Source organism: Typopeltis vanoorti, chromosome 8 (genome assembly GCF_054136105.1).
Source record: "Typopeltis vanoorti isolate ZY-2024b chromosome 8, IOZ_Tvanoo_1.0, whole genome shotgun sequence".
Lineage (NCBI taxonomy): Eukaryota > Metazoa > Arthropoda > Arachnida > Uropygi > Thelyphonidae > Typopeltis > Typopeltis vanoorti.
Genome location: NC_143556.1, coordinates 34,718,300 through 34,744,140, shown reverse-complemented (window position 1 = coordinate 34,744,140; position 25,841 = coordinate 34,718,300). Strand labels below are relative to the sequence as shown.

At 36.0% G+C, this 25,841-nt stretch overlaps 1 protein-coding gene across 2 annotated transcripts in view; it reads right to left on the bottom strand.

The window, feature by feature from the left end:
* Nucleotides 1–23,182, bottom strand: part of LOC150103921 (phosphatidylserine lipase ABHD16A) — a 304,831-nt gene extending 281,649 nt beyond the window's left edge. For both annotated transcript variants that reach the window (XM_090396602.1, XM_090396603.1), the window contains exons 1-3: nt 22,996–23,182; nt 14,518–14,574; nt 13,431–13,497 (exon numbers count right to left, since the gene is read on the bottom strand). In XM_090396602.1, the coding sequence (XP_090252728.1) occupies nt 13,431–13,497; nt 14,518–14,574; nt 22,996–23,070 (199 nt within the window). In that variant the 5' untranslated portion in view covers nt 23,071–23,182. The remainder of the gene's footprint in view (nt 1–13,430; nt 13,498–14,517; nt 14,575–22,995) is intronic.
* Nucleotides 23,183–25,841: the final 2,659 nt, after the last annotated feature.

The window sequence follows — 25,841 nt, the reverse complement described above, 5'->3', positions numbered from 1 at the left end:
ACAATGGGAGTACCAGAGCATTTTATTAACCTTCTGACGAATCTTTATTATAAACAAGAAGTTACTGTTCAAACAGATCTTGGAGAAACTGAGTATTTCACAATAAGTAAAGGGGTGTATTTTTTTCCATACCTGTTTAACTTGTACAGCGAATACATTTTAAGAATGGCAGGGCTGGAGGAATCTTCAGTTGGAATTAAAATTGGTAGAAGAAATATTAATAATTTGAGGTATGCAGATGATACCACCTTGCTAGCAGAATGCAAAGAAGATTTGGAGGAACTTATTATGAAAGTTAAAGAAGGAAGTGCTAAATATGGTCTTAAACTTAACCTCAAAAAGACAAAAGTTATGGCAACATGTGAAATTAATGATTTTGAAGTAGATGGGGAGAAAATGGAAGCAGTTAACAATTTTGTGCTCTTAGGATCCCAAATTGATCAAGATGGTTATTGTACTGAAGAAGTTAGAAGATTATTATTACTCAGAAAGAAAGCAATGACAAATTTAAGCAAGATCTTTAAAGATAAAGATATTAGCTTCGCAACAAAAATCAGAATCGTGAATGCAATGGTATTCCCTGTGATACTGTATGGATGTGAAAGATGGATCATGAGAAAGAGTGAAAGAAGGAAGATAGATGCATTTGAATTATGGGTTTGGAGACACTTACTAAGAATACCATGGACTGCAAAGCAAACCAATAAATCATTGATAGACAGAATAAAGCCAGATTGCTCCCTCGAAGCTATGATCATCAAGCAAATATTGTCATACTTCGGACATATTATGCGAGCAAATGACAGTCTGGAGAAGATGATGATGATGCTTGCTAAAGTTGATGAAAGCAGGAGAAGAGGAAGACCAAGAATTAGATGGGTGGATGGAGTTAAAGAAGCAAATGGAATGCACTTGGAAATTCTGAAAGATATGGCCAGGCACAGATCTGAATGGATAATGTATGTTCATAGAATCACCAGGAGTCGAAAACAACTCGATGAAACATAACAACAACCAGTTATATGTCAACAGCAGCAAAATATTGGCAATGAGAAGAATACATTAAATAAATATTACGATTGCAAAATGTTGTGAAAATAATTGAAAAAATCTAGAAATGGAGAAAAGGCCATCACAAAAGAATTGAAAATGCCAAAAGTGATAGCATATAAGATTTCAGTATAATCTTGATGTCTGCATTGATTACTCTGAAAAATTATTAAAGAGATAACCAACACATCCCAACTCAACATTAGCAGATTTCAAGATTGGTACTAGGAGCCTCTTTAGCTCAGTGAAAGTGGTGTTCGCACTCGTCAGCACCATACATGACCATACAATAAATATAGTTAGATGTTCCTCCAGTATCTTGTGCAATCAACTGCTCTTTCTGTGCAAGATATAAGGTCCTCTTCTGTGCAAGGTGATTGAAGAAGGGGAACAAGAAAGAAGGTGTTCCACGGACTGGGTTGTCCCACACTCACAATTATCTGGTCCAGTGAGGCAGTCCCATTTGATGAGGTTTTGTTTGCAGCATCCTGTCGTTTGAAGTCTGTTGAGGCTTTTCCAAGTATTCCAAGTCGGCACCACGTGGAAGATGTTCAGCTGTTGGAATACCAGTATTATTCTCTGGGTATAGTGCAAGCTATTGTTGAAGTCTTGTCTCTGGAGGATTTTTAGGTGGATTCAACAGTTGCTAGGAAGCTGTCGGGATCTTAGTCTTTGGAGCACTGTGGTCTGGCCGAATAGTGGGTGGCGTTCATCATTCATTTGTCTGCATCTTTCGTCAGTTGAGAATGCAGATCTTCAAATTGAAGGGGATGCAATACCAGTCAAAGTATACAGGTCTCTTAGTGGTGTTGGTTTCAGACATCCTGTAATTAAGCGGCAGCTTTCATTCAATGCTAGGTCAAGGCCTGCAGATTTTCTAGGTTTTAATAGGTTTATGGCAGCGTTGAGTTCAGTGATGGTGAAATCATATTTTGTTCCTCACTTGGTATTCTAAGTATCTTATTTTTTGGGTGCTTTTTAGGGAATTTTCCATTCAGCAGCAGCTGGTGAGCAATTTGATTAGCTGTTACCTGTGGATGCTCAATATGGCTTAGTCAAATCCTTCCTAATTCTGTTGATAAAGTTCCATGCCTCTCTGCTACTAAGGGTCATATCATAGGCTTCTATTTCTTTTTTTTTTTCCCATGAGGAACACCTTTCCTCTGCCATCTTGGAGCATAATTTTTCTCCTGCATGGATAGTATCCTCTGAGAAGGGGTTGGTGTTGTAAAGTTGTAAGAAATTAGCATACTGGCTTGTATGTCACTAGAAAGGCCTGGCATGTAGTTTGTGTGGCAGCCTCGGGGGATGTGCTTGGTGGAGATTTTTCTCAGTATTTTTATGAATTGAGGATATGCTCAAGGGTTTGGAGGGACTGGTTCTATGGAAATGTCAAGATCTGTCATGAAACCCTTCCAATTAGCTTTTTTTGAAATTAAATCGTTGTCTATAAGGGACTGTGTTAGGCATAATGGCTGGGTTGAATTGAAGCATTATCGGTCTGTGTTGAGTATGTGGAATGGGATTTGAAACCTTTTTAACACAAATGCTGGATATTTTTGAGCTAACAAATATGAGGTCAAGGTTATAGCCTCGCTTCCATCTGCCACTGTCAAAAGATGCAGGGAGTTTTGGATTATGTATCAGGTTTAGAAAAAGGTTTCCAGCCCATTTTTCAACAAATTCCCATCTTCCTTGGACTTTGTGTAACCCCAGTTAATACTATGGCTGTTAAAATCACCTAATACAACATTAGTCATGTATGCATTATTATTGAGGAGAATGTCGGGGAAGGAGAAAGCTTCTTCTGGCAGTTTATAAACTGAGGCGATCGAGATATTTTAAATGTGATTGTAATAATCTCAATGTTTCTGTTGTTCGTGGAGTCAATGGATGATGGAATTAAGTTTTCTTTTGTAAATATTGCACTTCCATATTTATCATGGGATATCTCTTTGATGAGTTTCATGCCATGGATGTAAGTTCTTGCAGCACCTTCCCCTCTGTGAGTTTCTTGCAGGCAGAGCTCATCACAGTCATTGCAAATATTTGCATCACTCTGCAAATATTTGCAATGAGATCTTGCTTGACACTGGAGAAACCTTCAATATTAAATGATATTATTTTTAGGCGTGGCCCAAGATGGGATCCTTTAGGGCAGGAATTTCGGAGCATTTTAGTTTGATCACCTGTGTTTAGTTGAAAGCAGCTTTAGCTTCCCCTAATGGGTACTAACAGGGTGCAGGAACGAGAACCTAGCTGCTGCACCCCCCCCTGCGTGTCACTTAATTAGTGATAGCATTAGGCCAGCTATCTCTGATTGGCTACCAGTGGAGATTGAACTATCCACTCAGTCTCCAAAAATTAGATAGGGCTAAAATGGGAATAAAAGGCATTAGCTGATTTATTTTTTTATTTTATGTACTATCAACATAACAGGTAACCATAGAAAAGAAATGGAACTAGCAAAAGAGTTAGATAAGTACCACATCGACGTAATAGGTGTAACCAAAACAAAGAAGACAAAACAAGCAAGTTCTTTCTAAGCAACAAATAGAAAATGTTATAACCAAGAAATGAGGATCAGGGGAAAGGAGTAGCTATAGTATTCAACACTAAATACAATGATAATTGTCTTGAATGGCAGGCAATATCAAAGAGAGTGATGTAGGCAAATATCAGAATGGAAAACAAGATAATAAGACTTATTTGTACCATAGAAGGTTCTAAGGAATTAGTGAAGGAAATTTTCTAAGCATTAGAGAAAGCAGCTGGCACAACTGAAAAGGAAAAGTTGGTCCTCATTACAGATCTAAATAGCAGATTGGGAAACAATTACCAGACATACAGAAATGTTTAGGGAAATTTTGGAGAAAATTTAATAATAATGGCAGTACCACCTTCTGGACTAGTTATTACTAACACCATGTTCCAACATAATATGCACAAATTCACATGAAGAGAAGATGCAAGAAATAAGAAAAGTTTCGATACAAAATAAATAATGGAAAAAACTCACGTAGAAAGATTATTTAATAGTATAATTTTCGCCTGTGTGTCACAGGCATCTTCAGTACATTAAGCTCAAAATTAAACACTAACTGACAATTCCAAAAAGCGCCACCTAAGTAGCTGGGGTAAGATAACTGAAAAGGTCAATAACTATCCTAAAAAAAAAAAAAAAAAAAAAAAAAAAAAAAAAAAAAAAAAAAAAAATTAATACAATAAAAAGTTAGGAAAGATTAGCTGATTTGTAAAGTACTATCTGGCATAGAGGGGATAGACGTAAGCTGTCGGATCTGTTTAAGTTAGGAGAATGAAGTAGAGTTTCACATGTTTCTTTATAAAGGTGTTCCATGAGAAACTGACTTTTGTGAAGAACTCTTGTCTTTCTCCAATGAACTCTGTGTTCTTACACAAGCTACTTAGGTGGCGCTTTTTGGAATTGTCAGTTAGTGTTTAATTTTGAGCTTAATGTACTGAAGATGCCTGTGACACACAGGCGAAAATTATACTATTAAATAATCTTTCTACGTGAGTTTTTTCCGTTATTTATTTTGTATCGATATGTCTACTCACGGTATACCTCTTTTAAAACAAAAGTTTCATCGACTATATTATAGTTAACAGCATTTTCCAACTGGCTCAGGACACTAGAGTATACTCAGATAGATGAGGTGTAAGTGGAAGTAAACACCATCTAGTTTTGGGCAGGATAAATTTGAATTATATACTAAAAAGAAAAGTGTGTAAGAAAATTTTTAAATGAATCAAAGTCGACCAGCTTTCAGAGTTCAACTATACACTAAAATACATAAGCATTATTCAAGAAAAAAGGAAAGGGATTGAAAACAAAAAACTCAGTGGCAAACCCTGAAGAAAACATTGAATTAATCAACAAGAGAGATATGTGGTGAGGTTGTCTACAAGGATGGAAAATTAAAAACTCTGCAGCGGACTCAGGCAGTCAAAGGAAAAAAGAAAGCATATAAAAAGTTCCTGGCAAATAAGTCAGCTTGTGCTCTTAGAGAATACAGAGAAAAATATAAGAAAGCAAAGCAAAAGTCATGGTAAGACCATAGAAAATAAATATCAGGAAAGTGGCAATATATTTTTGAGGATATTGAAAAAGCTTAAAAATGGAGGAAAGAGTACTGTAAAAGGAATCAGAGATGATAAAGCTGACATGAAAACTGAAGATAAAGATATTCTAGATGTCTGGAATAATTACTTTAAAAGATTGCTAAATTAAAACACTTAACAGGAATGAAATCAGGGATATATATCAATACTTCAAGTAGAAAAAGCCATCGAAAACTTGAAATTGGAAAAGCATCATCATCATCAAATTCCTGCCATGTACCCTCAAGGGGTGTACAGGATATAATAGTACTACATGAAAAAATTACATCATTACTAACTTCCTATCCACAATTTTCCTCCAAATTGTCAAGACTCCAACATTATCAAAGCTTATATTTCTATCGTCTAAGGTACTTTGTACCATATCAATCCACCTATATCTTGGTCTTCCTCTCAGTCATTTTGCTGCCAACCTGGCAGAGAACACTTGTTTTGCTAATCTTTCTTCGCCCATTCTGTTTAAGTGACCATACCACCTGAGATTAGCTCTGCTAACACATTCCTGGATGCGAACAATGTCAAGTTCTTTCCTAATATCCTCATCTTTAATATGGTATTGCCATTGATGCCATCTGTTTATGCCTCTAATCTTTCTCAGGACTCTCATATCTGCAGTCTCTAGTCTTTGGTCAAGTGTTTTACTTCTGACCCAGCTCTCAGATCCATAAGTTAAAACTGGTTTGAACACTGTCTTGTATCAGCTAATTTAGTGTTTCAACCAATTTCTCTCTTATTCCATATGAATTTATTCAATCGACTTCCTACCATACCAGCTTTGCTGATTCTGTTGTCTATTTCTATATTTAATTTACCATCTTCACTAAAAATCGTGCCTAAGTAGCTGAAATGTTTTATTTGTTCCACAGGTTCTCCATTCACAACACAGTTGACATTTTCAATGATTCTGCCTATTTTCATTGACTTTGTCTTTTTATTGCTGACCTTCATACCATATCTATTACAACAGTTATTCAATTTAGTCAGAGAACTTGCAGACTTGTAGCAGATTTATTTAGAAGTATAACATGATCTGCATAAAGCAAAGAGCTGACATTAACATCTCCAAATTTTGATATCATGTTTAATACCACTTTCCTTCATAATGTGATCCATATAGATAATGAATAACAGAGGGGATAATGTACATCCTTGTCTCATACCAGATTTAACATTAAACCATCTTCCTGTACTTCCTTCAATTCTAACTGCTGACTTACAACTCAAATAAAGACCAAGTATTGCTTGATATAATGCCCCATTGACACCATATAATTGTAGCATGTTGAATAGCTTCTCTCTTGGCACCTTGTCATATGCCTTTTCCAAATCAACAAAACTTAAATACAGATCTTTGTTATATTCCCATGCTTTCTGGACTATTTGTCTTAAAGTGAAATTCTGATCCTGACAACCTCTATTTGGCCTGAATCCAGCTTGTTCTTCACCAAGCTTCCCTTCCACAATTTTTCTTAGCCATTTCTCAAGTATACTTGCATAAATCTTACCAGGAACACTCACTAGAGAAATGACTCGGTAATTCTCGCATTCAGTTTTATTTCCCTTTTTTATAGATATGTACTATGAGATCTCTGCTCCAGTCATCTGGAATTTGTGACTCTGACCAGGTGTTCTGAATTATGCAATGCAGCCATTGTATACCTCCATATCTGAGCATTTCTGGCTAAATTTGGCTCAATTTCATCTACTCCAGCTGCCTTTCCACATTTCATGTTTTTGATGACGTTTTCTTCCAGTATGGATGTGTTCCTGACTGCATTCCTGTTGGGAGTTTTCTGTCATCATGCTGACACAGCTTGTTTCATTTAGCTTTTTCAAAGTAATTACTACATACATCTAGAATCCTTATCCTCAGTTTTCATATCATCTTTTATCATCTCTGATTCCTTTTACATGTACTTTTTTTTCCATTTTTCTCCGCTGCCTCTTTAACTTCCTGAATCCACCAGACAACCTCACCACATATTTCTCTGGATGAAATCAATGTTTTCTTCAGGGTTTGCCACTCAATCTCCAAGGTTTGATTGTTGTATTCAAATTGTTTCATTTGTTTCTTTAATGATGTTTGTCTACAGTTCATCTCTAAAAACTACTCAACCTACATTCATTTTAAAACTTTCTTACACACTCTTCTTTTCAATATGAAATTCAATTTTATCGTGCTCAAAACTAAATAAATAATTGCATCTTCTCCATGTAAATTTGGGCATATTTTTATGTTGGAACATGGTGTTAGTAATAACTAATCAATGTCCTGAACAGAAATCCAGCAGGCATTTACCATTATTAGCTTTGTTCTTTTCTCCAAATTTTCCTAAAACATTTCTATATGTCTGGATATTATTGGATATGAATATATCCATATCCTATAATATGGATATTATATTATAGGATATATCTGGATATTATATTAAAGGATATCTGTATTAAAATTCAGACATTCTGCAAATGAAAAATTAAAAAATAATAATAATAAATAATGTTAAAAGTAATGAGGTATGCATAAAGATGTCAGTTAATTAGATAATACAGCATAATTCTATTTTTGTATGAGCTGCTAAATTTTGAAATGTTTGTGTCTAGACAATTATTTATAAAATTCATTATGTTGTCACAAGTGAAATAAACGTCACCATTGTAATTCACATCACAGGAATAACTAAATGAACTTACTTTAACATTTAAATCCTGTGAAGTGAAGAACAGTTATAAATTCTCATTGTTTCATTATGAATTATAATTAAATAACTTCCTGTCTCCAGACTATGAAAAGAACTATTGCCATTTCAAGTATAATGCTGAAACCTGTAATATTAACACACAATTGTGGACTGAAGCAGAAGTTGCTCTATTGTATTTCTGAACACATGCACATTAATGAACATATATGAAGTGGAAAGCAATAATATTTCTCTTGGTTTTAAATGAATAAATGTTATATAAATTAATTACTGCAGTAAACTTCACACTCATCTCTTTCTACAGGAGTTTGTATCTTTAATGTATGAAGACTAAGCAGAAATTAGAAGAAACAGAAATAGTGGACAGAAAATCCTATACATAAGTGTGAAGTTTACTGTCATAATATTATTATTATTATTGTTCCGGGAAACTCCAAGGAGTCGACAGACTCATTGAGGGAGGCCCTAACATCATGTCAAGAACAACTATTCAACATTCACACAGAATCTATCATACCTTGCCTTGAACTCATTCACGGTCGTAGCACCCACAACAGACTCTGGAAGCTTATTCCACTCATTCACCACTCTCCAAGTAAAAAAACCTAGCTCTAACACCCCTTCAACCATGCTCTTGCCCAGCTTCCATGCATGGCCCCTAGTCCTCCCACCACCAGTCATATTTTCAAAAATATCTTCTGGATCAATCTTATAAAAACCCTTCAGTAATTTGAATGTCTCAATCATATCACCCCTCCTTCGCCTATCGTCCAATTTCTGCAACCCACAAATCTTCAACCTATTCTCATAAGGTTCATTCCACAGACACGCTATCATCTTGGTCACTCGTCTCTGGACCCTCTCCACTTCCTCCCCATCACATAGAAACCCTGGTGCCCATAACTGCACAGAAGTCCAGATGGGGTCTTATCAAGGCTTGATACAGAGGAACAACAACTTGTTTGTCTCTGCATGTTAAAGTATTTTTCAGAAGCCAAGTGATTTGGTGAGCTGTTTTAGTCACTTTTGCAATGTGCCCCCTAAACTTCAACTCCGTATCCACCAACACTACCAAATCCCTGGCCTCAATCTCCTGGAGCACGTTTCCACCAATGCGATATACTGCTGCTATTCTTTTCACCCCAAAGTGCATAACCTTACACTTTGCCACATTAAATTGACATCCATTTTTCCTAGCCCAGTCCTCCAAATTATCCAAATCATCCTGTAAAATTTTGACATCCTGTGCACTCACAATTACTCTACCCAACTTTGCATCATCAGCAAACAAGTGAACACTTCCTCTCAAATCCTTTCCAATATCATTGATGAACAAATTGAAAAGCAGTGGTCCAAGAACAGAGCCCTGCGGCACTCCACTAGTCACAAGACGTCTTTTAGACTCCACTCCTGAATAAACCACTCTCTGGTATCTCTCCTTCAACCCCAAAGAGGCATTATTGCTTTTCACTTCATATAGAAATGTGATTTGAAGCTGTTGATATGGTTTTAGTTATTTCTTCAATGAAGTATGCCAAGGCCTCACAGAAAGTAAATCGTTCTAAGTGATCAAACTGCTAATATGGTTTTAGTAGTTTATTCAGTCCATGTGTAGAGGCTTAAATGCTGTGAGGACATCATGTTGGAGGCTTAATGGATTGTATACTGCACTCAGAAAGGATTAAAACAGAATTTAATACTTCCTTATATTTTGTCTCAGTCACTGAGACATCTTCAGGGATTATAAAAAAAAACTAATGTAACATAAATACAAATAACACACAATACTAAGCCTACCCACGTGGGTGACACTAAAGTTCTATCTAGGTGGAGCACCCTCTAAGGGCGGTTGTAGGAGGCCTGGAATGTAAAGTGGGACGTCTGGTGATAAGCGTTTCCCAAATCTTAGGAAGCTTAATGTAACCATATTTATTAAGATTTGGTTGATTCCTGAGAGCTGCTGCTGATTCTAAGAATAATCTCTCTTTTTTGAATTTGCTGTGGTGGAGCATGGTGGTTTTTTCCATGAGATCTTGTGGGTTGTATCCAAGACATGGTTGCAGATGTATGACTTATGTTCCTCCAGGCAGATGGTTGCTGATCTGCCTGTCTGTCCAAAGTATGCTAGTTTACAGGAACAGGGTACTTTATAGACTCTAGGCACTGAGAGAGAAAGGAGCTGACCTTTTGTAGAGTGGACAAGTGTAGCAAGTTTGCAGTGGGGCTTAAATGCTGTGTGTAGGTTTAAAATCTTGGCTATTTTTTTGGATGTGCCACGGATGTAGGGTATAGTGACGGCATTTCTAAACTCTTTTTGAAGAGAAGACCGGGGAACGGGGGAGGACTTGATTATTTTTTTAATACTGTGATCGTTGTAGCCATTGGAGAGGAAAGTGTTTTGTATGTGGTCAAGCTCAGTTGTAAGGGCAGTTCCACTGGAACAAAGATTGTGGGCTCTCTTGGTAAGAGTTTTAATAATGCCATATTGTTGAGTAGGGTGGTGGTGGGAGAGTTTATGAATGCATCTGCCTGCATGCGTGGGTTTTCTATATACAGTGAAGGAAAGTGTACCATTAGGAAGGCGTGTAACTAAGGTGTCTAGGAAGGATAAACAATTGTTCTTTTCCTTTTCCATCATAAACTGGATTCTTGGATGTAGGCTGTTGAGGTGACTGAGGAAGGAGTCTAATGTGTCTGGGCCGTGAGGCCAAATAGAGAACACATCTTCTACATATCTTAGCCAGATAGAAGGTTTGAGAGGGGCTGAGTCTATGGACGTTTTTCAAAATCTTCCATATAAAAATTGGCAAGCGGGGGGGAACCCATGGCAGTTCCCTCTATCTGCTTGTAGATTTTTTTTCTCCAAGAAAAATAACTAGAATTGATGGCAAAGGAAAAGAGATCTAAGATGTCAGAAGGAAAAACGTTTTTTAAGAGTGTTAAGGTATCAATTAAGGGAATATTGCTAAACAATGAGGAGATGTCAAAGCTTACCAATATATCTCTGTTATTTAAGGCTAAATTTTCTATAAGGGTTTTAAAATGGATAGAGTTTTTTTATATAAGATGTGGAAAGTCCAGTGAGGGGGGGGGGCAGAGAGTTAGCCAGCTGTTTTGACAGTTTGTAGCAAGGTGCGTTAGTGGCATCTACTATAGATCTTAGTGGGGAATTGGGTTTGTGGATTTTTAGTAAACTGTATATTCGGGGGGGACAGAAAGGTTTGAATCTTTTCGTGATCTCCTGGGGCCAGGAAGACACTTTTTTAAGCAAGTTTTTTAATTTTTTAACTTGTGTTTTTGTGGGATCGTGTTCTAGCGGGGTAGAGCATCTCGGAGGATAATCTCCATTTTTCGATTGTATTCTGTGGCATTACCCTTATCCGTTCTGGTGATGATGATACTTTTTACTTTTCATAATTTCATGAGAGCAGTGCGTTGGGCAGACGATAAATTCTGATGATGATAAAGTCTGATGTTATTTGCTATATCTGGCGCTAAGCGACAGATCCTGAGTTCGAAATTGAACATCATACCAAGCACTGGCACTTCTTTCGGAGCGACCAATTTGGTTGGGATTAGTATTGTGTGTTATTTGTATTTATGTTACATTAGTTTTTTTTTAATCCCTGAAGATGTCTCAGTGACTGAGATGAAATATAGGAAGTATTAAATTCTGTTTTAATCCTTTCTGGGTGCTATACAATCCATTAAGCAGCCAACATGATGTAGTTTATTCAGTGTAGTTTGCTGTGACTTTCATAGAGAAACTGAATTAAGTTATTGAAGCATTTTGGATGAAGGTAAGATATATTATGTTCAGTGTACAATGATATGGAAAGCAAGAAACATTAAACTGTTGTTGTTTAACAGCAACATTAAAATGTTGCCATTATAGGAAACAGTTTTCCACTTTTATGAATTCGAGATAGACTGTAAATTCTATAAGCAAGAGACTAAAATTACAGTTTTATCCACAAAGGATGATAACTTCTGGCCTGTGTAACTGAAGGTGACAATATAAAAAGTGTGATTTAAGTTGTGATCTGAAGTTATATTGAATTTATATCATTTATATGTGTGTTCTTTTCTATAAATTAAATATTTTTTCCTTTGGTTATACAGGTGTGCAAAGAATCAATCTCTTAATAGGTAAAATTGTTAATAGGGTAATTTTGAAGATGTATCTATGATATGAATCTGTGTGCAAGTTTGATTTATAGTTTAGTTTCAGGTGCTTTCTTTTATTGTTAAAATTAAAGTTAAAAATAAACTACTCAGAGTTGGGGAAGTAATTTATTAATGGTGAAATTGAGAGAATTACATGAATAAGATAATCAAAAAATTTTTTTTCCCTCTTGTTGTTATACCATGAAGCACTGTTATGAAAATTGTATGATTTGCTCTAGAGAGTTCAAACATATATTCTGGCCACTTTCAGCCTCTAATAAGCAAAGTGGCGATAAAACTCTGGAGAAATTCCTGAAATATGGTATTTCATGCCACTACTTAATCTAATACTATAAAAACTTGACAAGTTTTTATAAGTGGATATTAAATCCAACATTATTTCAAAGCTGACTACAGAAACTATAGAAGTTTCGTGTAAAATTTGACCAGAGAGCTTACAGAAATACACTTGCTGCCATAGCCAAACCTAATAGGTTGCATGAATGCTAAAGTGCCCATATATTCGCCTCCTATTAGTTCATTTTGATAAGGTTTCACTGACCCAACAGCTGATTCAAAGTCATTGGTTTTAGTCAGAGATCAGGTAGAAACCTAAGAGAGCAAAAACTCTCAGTACTAAGAAACTCAAAACGTCGGAGAGGTGTATTTTCCATAAGCAAACTCTTGGTCAGTGTGTAAAGTATTTACTAAAAAATAAAGAGCCAAAGGCTTCAAATCGGCGATGCAAAATTATACAAATTAAGTGGATATTAAATCCAACATCATTTCAAAGCCGATTACAGAAACTATAGAAGTTTCGTGTAAAATTTGACCAGAGAGCTTATGGGAATACGCCCACTGCTATACAAGCTTTGAAATGATGGTGGATTTAACAACCACTTAATTTGTATAATTTTGCATCGCTGATTTGAAGCCTTTGGCTCTTTATTTTCAGTAAATTGACAAATGAATATTACACCTTGACTATAGCCATATACTGGTTCATTTCCAGTTGTGCCTAATAGCCGAATGCATATTGCCAAAGGTGAGAATATTTACAGGATTATTAACAAGCCTGCCAACATAAAATTTAAATAGAGAATCTGGTTGCTCAGATTCACTGGATTCAATGAAGTGGGTTGAATATCAATTCCATCAATTTTAGGCTCCAAGGTTTAACCCAAATTAATTGCTACAAGTCATGCATCATATGTGACAATATATATATATATAATACATATACCATAAATGCAAACTCCATATATTAAAAAAATCTAACAACTTTTTAGCAAAAATTGTTCTAAAGATCCAAAATAATAATAATAAAATAAAAAATAATAATATACAAAAAGAAAAATCTGTTACTCTCACCTCTTCTTGCTAAAATGGTAATAATTACTGGAGAAATGTAAATGCCAATGGACCAAGCAACAGATATCTAATGCAAAAGAAAAAAAAATGACTGTTTTAACTAAACATTTTAAATAAACTATACATATATAAATCATTATACCTGAAAAGGAAATTTCACAGCTGCACTTTAAATATTATGTGATATTTCAAAATTATATAGCTGCCTAAAATAAACTGTTAAAAGCATGCATGCACACTTTCCTATTCAGAGAACAGAATTACATATATGTTATGTTTCACATTAAATTTTATTGAAATTTAATAAAAATTATAGTTTTGTTAGCACTTATTTTAGGATTGTACATTAACATCTGTTAATGGTTAAAAGAGAAGAAATGTTTAAATAGAACTTTACTTTTTTACCTAATGCTCTGGCAAATAGTGTGGTAGACACTGTTTAACCAGGTGACAATGCACCAGCATGAAACTGGTATGATATACCATCATATTTGTGTATAGTTTAAGCAAATACAGAATGCAATCTGATCAGTAAAGAATGGGTTAGCAATTTGGTTATGTCCCAGCCCCACCTCATTTGTTTGGTATCTGATGGATACTTAGTGATTCATAAACCACATGAAGGTGAGAATGTTCCAGAAGTCCCTAGTCTGTTCTCTGCATTCCTTATAGACTATGATCTAGCTTATATACCTCTTGAATTTTATTATTTAAACAGTCATAAATGCATTGCACTTGCACAATTTTATAAATATTTTATGTATTTCACATCAATACCCTGAAGGCAGGATACAATGAGTTCTACATAATTAAGTTTACATTATCATCTTTCTATCAATTTTCTTTTCAATTAATTCATTATTTGTTATTATTAATCTATTATCTTCAACACAGATATTCTCTCTATAAATCTGAAAAACCAGTTCTATACATGTATAAAATACAAGTATATAAAATATTGACTTATTCTTATTGAATAAACCAATGTTTACTAATGGATTATTTGTAATAAGTCAATAAAAATAATAACACAATGCTTTGCAAAAATATATAGTACTTCAAGATGAAAATAAAAATTTAAACTTACAAAATGGACTATATTATCACTATATGCTTCAAGCACATTTGGAGTATAATGTCTTCCCTATTAAAAAAAAAAAAAAAAGATTTAAATGAAAAAAACAATTAAAAAAGCATATCATGAATATAAAATTCATAAGAAAAACATATTTATGCTGTTTCATAAACTACCTATCAGAAAATATATGCTTATTTTCCCACTTAATGAATATTTATTATCCTCTCTTTTCATAACAAAATATTATAAAACAACACAGACACAAGTTATTTAATAGAATAAATCTTCTAATGCCTTTTTATTTGTCAAATGAAGTAAGGGGAACTTTCAATTCTAACTTTTGGAAAATAATGGGCAGCTTGTTTCCATTACTAGGGATGACCATGATTTTCTTAAGGCATAAAGACAAGGTGTGAAAGATAACTGCTGCCATCTTGTTATTTCAGCATGTTAATATAAATAATAATTGGAATAACTACTTTAACTCCCAGATAAGTCACTTGTTAATAAACTTCTGTATCTTAAGTTTTAACTTTCATAAAAAATTCAGTATATGTGAGAATTCAGTACAGCACTGATGTGCTTATGGGTCTCTCCATCGCGAGTATGGGATCAATAATCATCATCATAACAAAGGAAACTTCCTTTAAATATCTTGGGAGTCTCATTATGGAAGAAGCCAATTAGAATAAGAGCAAAAATAAGCTTGACCAACAAAAGCATTCTACAATAAAAGAAACATTTTTACTAGTAAAGGACTCATCATTCAACTATAAAAATAATAAAAAACCATAAATAATATAAAATATATAAATATAAAAATAGAGCAAAAATAAACTTGGCCAACAAAAGTATTCTACATTTTTACTAGTAAAGGACTCAGCATTCAACTAAAACGAGTCTGGTGAAATGCTATGGAGCATATCATTACATGGATGCAAGCCTTAGACTTTAACAAAACAAGATACCAAAAAAAAAAGTTAGAGGCATTTAAACTATAGTACTGGAGAAAGATGATAAGAATTAGTTGAATAGAAAGAAAGCCTAAGACTAATGAAGTTCTTGCCATGGTTCAAGAAGAGTAGTCACTAATGGACCATATCAATAAGAAAATAAAAAGGATAGTGGGACACCACCTGAGGCATGGAGGAATGCTTACAGAAATAATGATGGAGACTGTAGAAGGGTCTGCCAAGAGGCAGACCAAGAATTTCCTATATGAACAACTTAACAATAATAACTAGAGCTAAAAGCATTGAGGAGATAAAAAAAGAGGGCACAGGATAGGATGTTATGATGCACTGCTACCACTAACCAATTCACTAACCAGTCTGCTAATGGGAAGTGGATAATAGGCCTTTTAAAAGTGTTTCCTGCCCTTTGGCAATTATTTTTTCTATGATCTCTGTTATGATGAAAACATTATCAATACAAGATTTTCCAGCAGTAAAGCAAGCCTGTTCATATCCGATCATGATCAGTCATCAGACATTACATCTAATTCTAGAATTTGATTGAACATTCTTGTTATTCTTAGCAGATAGTCACCTCCATAAGCCCATAATTCCATGGGCGGTACTCCTGGGCCAGTTGCCTTCCCATAACATGACCTTGCCAAGGCATCTCACACCTCATCTTCCAAAAATGGATCCACTTGCTCCAGTACCCTCAAATCACCATCCTCATCATCACACTCATTGCACGCCTTCCTATTCTCTGTCAAAAGGTCCTTGAGCCCCAAAGTTCAGTTGGTATAGAGAAAGCCGTTTGGTTGGAAAGACCTGGGTTCGATTTCTATCCATGACATGAGAAACGATTATCTGGTCTCTTTCGACTAAAGGTGAGTTAGCTGGTCTCATACAGAAGTAGAGGGTTTTTGCACCCAAAACGCTGGCTTTATGTCCTTCAGAACAGGCAAACTAGCCTATGAACACACACGGATCCAGTCATGTACATAATCCCTCATTAGGAAGGCTCAAACAGTCCTCCTAATGAGGACAGATAAAGCACAATTATCTGTGTTTTTAATAGGTAGTGGTTTGTGCAACATTCTGCACTTCTTAATACTCACGTCAATTACCGTACAGTGCCACTGTCATTTTGTAATCATGTCGTCAATAATAGATTGTAAACCTTTTGTATGCAGAACCCAAGTAAATCTGTGCATATCTTTATGCTGAATGTGTGAATTTATCAACTGGCATTCCTGTGTTCACACAATGAGATCAATCTTTTACACATTATCATTTTCTACATCTTTACCAAAAAGTCCAACTGTTAAATCCCTAATCCTCTGACCAGATCAAAAATCAGACCACTTCTTGGTTATCTCTAAGTATCTCCACCAATTCGCTCAAATGCTCAGAAATACTCATCACTCAGGTGTATTGGTGCATCCTCTGTTGGAGAATATGTTTCCACTCCATAAATATTGAGTATTATTTTTAATAACTGCCCTTAACTTCTTCCCATTAATAGTTTTCCATTTCTTTTTTTATCCACAAAAGAGACCCTAGCACTTGCTCTGCTCACCTTATCCATGACACTCCAGATGCGTATGTAACCATCCTGAGCCTTATATCTGTACCTTTCTTAATTAAATACATATGAAAAAAAAAAAAAGTAGCAAAAATATATATTAAGAATTCGATATAACAACAAGAATCTCCCAAACAATTTGACATGACAGGTACTACGAGCTATAACAAAACAAGCATTTTCTATTTTTATAACTCTGGATAACGTTAAGCAGGTATATATTAATATCTCTTTTGTTTTTGCAAGTAAAACAGACATTCAGTAATAATAATTAAATAACTATTTTATTAAATTATTAACTCATATTTTTGCCTTGGTCACTAAGCAATTTTCATAGGCACAAAGACATGACATGTATGGGCAAGGAGGCATAACCACAGGAAGGAAAACACAAACTATATTCAAAATGGTGTAATCCCACTATCTTAACAACTTGCATATCATGGTGACCTTTGATATGGCAGAGTATGACTATTGCAGTACTTGTGCCAATAAACCAAAAATCAACAAACCATCTTAATGTAAATTTACCAGATGTTATATCCTGGCCGTCCGTGCGGTTAGCCTGGTGGCTTTGCGCTTCGCAACCATATGCCTGGGGAAGGAGTGTCCTAGGTTCGATTCCTGTCGGAGACGTGAGGAGCTGAAGGATCTTCCTCAGCCATAGCCAAGTTAGCCGGTCTTGGGCGCGGACAGTAGGGTTTTTTCCGCCAGTTTATCTGGTGTTTTTCATACCGCAAGCAGGCAAACCGGCCCCTTGAATACACAGGGATACAGCCAAGAATACCTTGAGGCATAGGAGTGACCATTCTATCCTCGTATTTTGGTTACGAAATCCAAGCATGCTTGGAAGGTTGTGGGCCTTAAAGGCCTGTTAAAGCCATTGGGATAGATAGATATATCCTGGCCTCTAAAAACTATTCAAAAACTTATAAATCTCAGACCTGTCTTTACTTTGTTGATTGCCAAAGACATTGTCATAAGTAACCGATTTCAGACCAAGTTGTAGGCACTGCTGATTTATCGCCCCCTTCGAATGATCAATGCCACTAATCTGTTTCCTTAATTTATCATAGTCCCCCTGCTCAGTAATTCTATACTGGTGGCATTATCTTATTGCTATATGAGATGGCATTATCTTATTGCTATATGAGATGGCATTAAATCCAACACTGTTATAAGTGTCGCATTTAAAATCTTAGAAATCTGGAGAGGACTAGTCTATAATCCCTGACATGCTCTTCAATACACAGTTCAACTGATTTTTCTGTTTACCCATTGTAAGGGTATTACACTTGCACCACTGCAATAAAATCCAGGATATATTTTGGTTATATAGGAATTATTTTTGGTTATATCTCACTTAAGACTATAAAGTCGAATGTGTGCGTTTGTTTTGGAAATTTAATACAGGATGTCATTTATAAAGTGTTTTTTCATAGTGCTGATGCATATGAGGAAAATGATGGCCAAAGCTTCCAAGTTCACGGAGTTTAGCAGACTGAATTTTGTACGATGTAGCATATGTTCTATGTAGTCATTCCAAAAGTGAATGGGTTATGGTATGAAAGCGAGAGTGGGGAGAGAGGTAAACATTTTGTGTGAGAGTGAGAGAAATGCAAGTCATGTGGAAAGTGGGAAAATGAAGTGATGAATATTAACAACGTAAAGAAAGATAGCAAAAGTGTTCTGGAGAATGTGGAGGTAATGCATGTGTCCCATGTACGAAGATCAAGGATATTCGTGAAACTGTTAGTATGCAAAAGGGAGAAGTGAAAGAATTGACTTCTGGCAGGAACAAATGATTTGAAAGAGGAGAAATATATAATGGGAGAGGATATTAAAGAATTGTTGAAAGAAGCAAAAATGATCAGTAAGGAAGTATAAGTTCTGAGTCTCATGTCTTGGAATGACAGAATTAAAAAGGGCCATGATTGCTAATGAGAAGATTGTACAGGAGGAATGGTGTGCAGTTTATAGATGTACAGAGTGAATTTGATGGATGAAAGGACTTATGCCTGATGGACTGCATTTATATGTTTTGGAGTTAGATTGGAGAAAGTACTGTTTAGTGAGAGTTTGGATGTGCAAAACCAGAGGAACTAGAGATAGTGGGGGACAGGGGTTCAATCAAACAGGTCTCTGGCATGCTTGATTGCACCTCCATTAATCAAGCAGGTTTATCCAATTCAATCTTGAATGAACAGACATGAAAAAAATTATTATGAAATGCAGAATGTGATTTCACAGGCTTCTGATTTGAATGGGTTGATAATGCCATTATATCAGGTAATTGTGGGTACAAAGGGATGATGAAATGCATGTACGCGAATGAAGAAGTATGAGAAATAATGGAGAGTTTTTTGGCATTGGTCAGCTCAATTTGGCCAAAAATTATAAGCATCAGTGAGATCTGGTTGACAGAAAATGATATAATAACAGGGATAGAATGTAAAGGGTATTGTATTTTCAGGGATGATAGAGGGGAATAGAACTAGAGGTGGGATATTGCTAATGATAGCTGAAGAACTACAACCAACAAAATTCAAAATTAAAGAGAATTTTAGGTCTGGAAGAGATGGTTCATTTGAGATTGTTCTGATGTGAAACAGAGACCAGGAGGGCAAAATATATTGTTGGTTGCTGCTATAGACTAAGATGTCCAAAGAAAGATGCCATGCATCGGCAGATTAGCAGGAGTGCAGGCTGAACAATTATTATGGGAGACTCAAACTATGGGGACAAACATTGGTGAGAGGAAAGGGGACATAGCAAGATGGAAGTGGAATTTATACAGTTGCTAAAGGAAATTAACTGAAACATGTTATAAAGGGGAACCAGGGATTTGAAAGTGCTGGATCTGGTAAGAGCATCAGAAGATACCATAACTAAAGTAGACATTCTGCCTCCAATCAGGAGAGAGTGCCAATTCAATCTTATTCTTGGAGGTTGCTATATAAGTGGACTTCTTTGTCAAGAAAGGTTATGTTGAACTATAAAGCTGGTAATTATGACAGACTTAGGAAGCATCTTGGAGCAGTGTCATGGCTTGTGAAACTACAAGGAAAGAATGCCAATAATGTGCTTAGGAAGTGGCCAGAGATTGAGAGAAGCAGTATCAGATGGCATTACCAACAGTCAGGAGGATACACCAAGTGAGGGTTAAGTGTATGAGTATACATATAATGCAAGAGGTGCAACAACAACAACAACAAAAAAAAAAACATTGTGAAGGGAGTATAAAGAAAAAGGTGATCAGTAAACTAGTGAACAGTATAAAGTGCAAGCAAAAAAGGGTGACTAGTATACTAAGGAAGGTTCAATCAGATGAGAGAAAATTAGCAGGCCAAAGTAAATCCAGAAGAGTTTATACATTATGTAGAAAGATTGAGGGGGAAATGACTATTGCGAGATGACTTTAATGAATGCTGATGGTACGAAGGTGACACAGAGGAAAAAATAGTGATTATTTTGCTTCCTGATGTGACAGATATGCATGTCAAAATTGAGGTACATTAAAAAATATCAATGTGAGTACAGTATGGAACTAGATGGCATGTCAGTCTGCATATTACATGAAGGTGCAAGAGAACTGGCATTGCCTCTCGTGAAGTTGTTTAATCTAAGTCTCAGCTCTGGGAAGGTTTCCAAGGGAGTGGAAACAGAGTAAGATAGTTATTTTACATAAAGGTGGCTCCAAGAAAGACAGAAGTAGCATACTAGAGACCAATTAATATATCAGGAGTGGTTATTAAAGTATTTGAAAAGATGGTTAAAGGTAAAATCCAACAATACTGTAAAGTGGGCAGCATGGCTTTGTAACAGGTAGATTCTGACTTAGCAATTTATTCACATTTTATAATAAATTGAAAGAGGAATCGGATAATGGAACTGGTTACAGCATGATACTGCAAAGGTATTTGACAGAATACCCCATGGAACAATATTACAAATGTTGGACAAATGGGAATGGATATGAAGCTAGTAGCATCGAAGGGGGGGCTGACAGACAGACATCACAGAGTAATATATGGTGGAGTGGAATCTATAAAAATGAAGGTAACTAGTGGAGTACCTCAGAGGTCTGTACTAAGACAATTGTTCTTTAATTTGCATATCAATCATATACAGAAATATTTAAAGGGGGATATTCAGTTATTTGCTGATGATGCAAAACTGCAGGGAAATAGTTGATAACAGTCATGTAGGTATATGGTATCTTCCAGGTATCTTGCAGGATAATTTAAATAAATAAGCATTGTGGGCAAAGGATAATGTCAGCTTAATATTGCAAAATGAAAGGTTATGCATTTTGGTTGAAAAGGTTGTATACTGCATATCAAATTGATAATAGTGGATTGCAGAAAATTGATCAAGCCAGGGACTTGGACAGAGAGTTGACATTGAGATGGCATATTGCAAAAGTTGGTAAAATAGCTCAAAGGATTACTTAGAAATTAAAAAGCACATTAACAAGTAAAGATAGGGAAGTTTTTATCCACCTTTATAAGGCTATGATTCGACCACATCTTGACTACTGTGCACAGATTTGGTCACCTGGTTTCCTAGGGATCAGGAGTAGGTAGAAAGGATTCACAGATGAGTGACCAAGCTGGTGACAGGTCTGGGAAATGCTCCCTATGAGAATGGGTTAAAGGTAGGTTACAAAATTTAGTTGATAGGCAGAAAAGAAGGGGCATGATTGAAACTTATAAGATATTAAAGGGGTTTTATAAAATTGATGCAAAGAAAATTTTCCAATATATGACAAATAGAGAATCAAGGGTCATTCATGGAAGTTGTGTAAGAGGGTGGTCAATAAGGGTGTGCAGACTCAATTTTTTTTTTGGGGGGGGGGTGAATGAGTGAGAATTAGTTGCAAGTGGCAACTAATTCTCACTCATTCATCCTGGCCTGAGAGTAAATGAGTTTAAGGAGAGGTATGATAGGTAATGTGTGTATAAACATTACTGTGGATCTTCCATGATGAGTCTACAGACTCCATGAAGATATCATATACAATAATAATATTTTAATGGATCAAGTTTAGATTTCAACATGACAAAGAAAGATCCACAAACATCCATACCCACAGCAGAATTCGAACTTGCATTTGAACTTGAATTGGTTGGAGAGTGGTTACGCCAACAAGGCTGGCTAAAAGTAAAACCTGAATTTCTGAGAGAGAGCCTCTGATACCTCTACATCTCACTATCTACTGAAAAGCCCTTTAACGGAACTTGTGCCCTAATTGGATTCGAACCTACTTGCATTCGGTAAACACAGATCTATATGATAAACCGTGTATAACAGTGGACCTCCCACGATGAGTCTTTGACTCCATGGAGGTTTTTATAATAATAATAATATTAGTACAATATTCAAGAATATGGTTAAATTTCTTATGAGTTAAACTGTAGAACAGTGAACAGACAGAATTTTTTTTCCACTAACATTAAAATTTTCTTCAACATATTGAAGGAAAAAATGAAGGGTAGTATTGGCAAATTAAAGTCAAAATGTCCATATCTTAAACAAGGAAACTGAACAACCGAATTCTAAATGAAATTCTCGATATCATATCCTGCAAATGTTTATTTTATTACTTCAAAAGTTATCAAGGTTGCGACAAGTACCTGTACTGCATGTTTATCCCAAAACTTGTTTCCTCGCAAACAAAAATTTTCCTGTTTTTTTTTTTATTTTATCATATAATTTTTCCTTAAGGAAATTAATCTTCATATTCCGAGTTCATCCATCTTTCAAGATTTAATTAACCATTAATTTTAGAACAATTAAGAGAAATATCTAATTACATATATTTCTTATATGAACGACAAATCCAGCTCTCTCATTTTATTTACACCAAAAATGATAAAATGGAAAGGGCTACTAAAACTAGAGGTAGGGGGGGGGGGGAATCAAAACTACAGATGGAGTATTCCTCACCTCTCGTTCCGCACTCCTATAAATCCTCAATAAACGAGGTCCAGTAACACATCGTATTAACCAAGAAGCTACCATTGTAAGTGACGATAATCAATTGTTGATTGACATATATATATATATATCAAGATTTTCTCAAATATCACCAGAAACGAAAAAATAAATAAGGAAAATAACTACGATTTTCTGAAAGACCTCTACGCACACTACAAAATAATCATGACACCGATGTAGCTCTGTCAATGTTTATCCATAGAGGGCGTGGACAGCAAAATCCCATTCTAGTATTATGGAAGAATGAAATAATTTTAGAAATAATATTTTTACTTCAACTTCAATTTTACTGACTCCAAGGGTGAAGTAACATGCTTTTCACATGAGCAATATGCTCGCCCTGAGAGGACAAGGGGATTATAGATCATTTCTTGAAATTAGGATGGCTTTAGGTCTTTTGTGTTTCTAGAGATCCATTTTTATCATAGTCAGCAGCTTGTTGCACCAGTAGATCGGAATGCGTAGACGTTTTTAGGAAATACTTTGCTGCAAGAGAATGAAGGAAAGAGTAGATATAAGGGATGTCGGTGTCCCGATGAAGTTGAACATCTCTGACAAACCATGGGGAATTCAGAATCATGCATAGGCACTTGCTGCAGTTTGAGGATATTAGTATCGGCAGTGTGGCTCCATGCTGGCGAAGTATGTGATTATAGGACCAATCATCAGTTTGTAGAGGAGCAGTTTGATTCTGATGTGTACTTTACTGTTTCTGTTAATTAGGGGAGAGAGCTGGACGATGGCTTTTGATGGCATTGCACGCGAATCCTTGATGTGGTGGTTGAAGATTAGTCTTTTGTCCAGCAGAACACCGAGGTAACTGACACCACAATCTGTAGAGAGTCTGGAGTTAGTTTATTCCTTTTCATCAATAAGTGCTGGATCTGTTTTCTAAGGAATTTTAGTGTTAAACAGGAAGATGTCCCCCACAGGAGATACTGTTCTTCTGGAGAAAAGCACGGCTATGCTCTTCAAAGGGTTTACAACATGGAGGATATGGTCTGATCGAAATTGGAGAACCATTTTTCTAATATTTCTAGGTGTGGGCGAAGAGATCTGGTTAGTATCGCTGTGTCATCAGCGTAGAGGGCCAAAATAGATAACATTGGGTTGTGTGCGATATCTGCCACAAATATTGAGACCAGAATTGGGGCCAATAAAGACCCTTGCAGAACTCAAGCCAGAATGCTGCGCTTGTAGATATAGTTCCGTTTATATTGACCTGCATAAATCTGTAGCTGAGGTATGATTGGATCAACTGTACCATCTGTAGTGGGATGTGAAAGGTGATGAGCTTGTGGAGCAGACCATAATGCCACACCTTATCAAAGGCCTTGGCTATGTCCAGAAAGATAGCTCCAGTAAGTTGATGCCAATTGTAGCCTGTGGTAATATATTGAGTTAGTCTAGGGATCTGTTGAAAGGTGCTGTGATATTGACGGAATCCAAATTATTCATTTGGGAGGATATTCAGCTTATTTACTGTGGTTTAGGGCCTGGTGAGAATGACCCTTTCGGCAATCTTTCCCAGGTTTTTGAAATCAGGCTAATGCGACGATAATTTCGTGGTAGATGTGGGTAAGGTGAAGGGAAATATCGGAATCTAATGATAGCGTTCATTATGTTGGTAAGGTGCACAATGGCTCTGTGGGGTAGTAGTTTAATGAATTTATTGGTGATGCCATCTTGACCAGGAGCTTTTTTGTTAACGTTCTTAATGATCTCGTAGATTTCTGGTGATGAAGTAGGAACGATTTGATTAGTACAGGCATCAGGAAGTTTTAGTACGTGTCTGACATGACGATGAATTTTATACAAGTGGTTAAAATTTAAGTTTTCATTCTTCTCTTTCTTCATTTCTTCTCTACATCCCTGTGGACAAGGCCCAGGTCCACTTGTAGAGGGGAAGAGATTTGTTTTTGTTTCTGAGATTCCTCAAGAGTCCCCAAATATAGTGATCCGCAGGTGAGAAGGAAGCCAAGTTATCTTCATATGGTCAATCCCTGTGGGCTTTGAGGGCGTCTCTAACAGCTCCATTTAATTTGTTAAGGATTTTTTTGTCTTGAAGCACACGAGTACTGTGAAATTTTTTTCTAGCTTTATTTTTATCTCTGATCAGTTCACAATATCCTCTGGTAACCAATTGGTTGTGGAGCAAGTTTTGTAAGAGGTAACTGCCGTTATTGCTGCATTAATTTGCTAAGTAAAATTTTTGACTGCTGTTTCAGTAATTTCTTGCTTTGACCTTATAGAAGGAACAGGACTAATGAACTCCGGGAGTGCTTTGGCTAATTTTCCCAGGATATGAATGAGTGTGAGGGGAGGGTTGTGTTACGTTCCCAGCTGTAATAGCACTGGATCATGGTCTGATGAATGTGCATTTAATGTTCTTAAATTATGTTGAAATTTAACATTTTGCGACGACAGCTGCTGAAATCCTGTATCATATTTGCCAGGGAATTTGTCATGATGGTTGTCAACTTTGAGTGCGGTGCTGATTTATTTTGATTATGTTCCTTCGTTGTCAATTTAGTACGGCCACGTCCACATAGATCCTTGCCTGCCGTTACTAGTTTGTTCTCTTAGCGGCCTCAAACAGCGGCGGTGGGACTTCTGACACATATTGTTGAACACTGTGAGACTGCAGTGCCATGGGTGTAGGTATTCGTGAGCTGATAGAGGCGGCAGGTTGTCTGTTTGTTTCGGACCATCTATTATTCGGGTGTTGAATACATTCTTTATAGTTAGCTGGGTGAGGACCACCACAATTTTCTCAACTTGCCAGGATGGTTTTT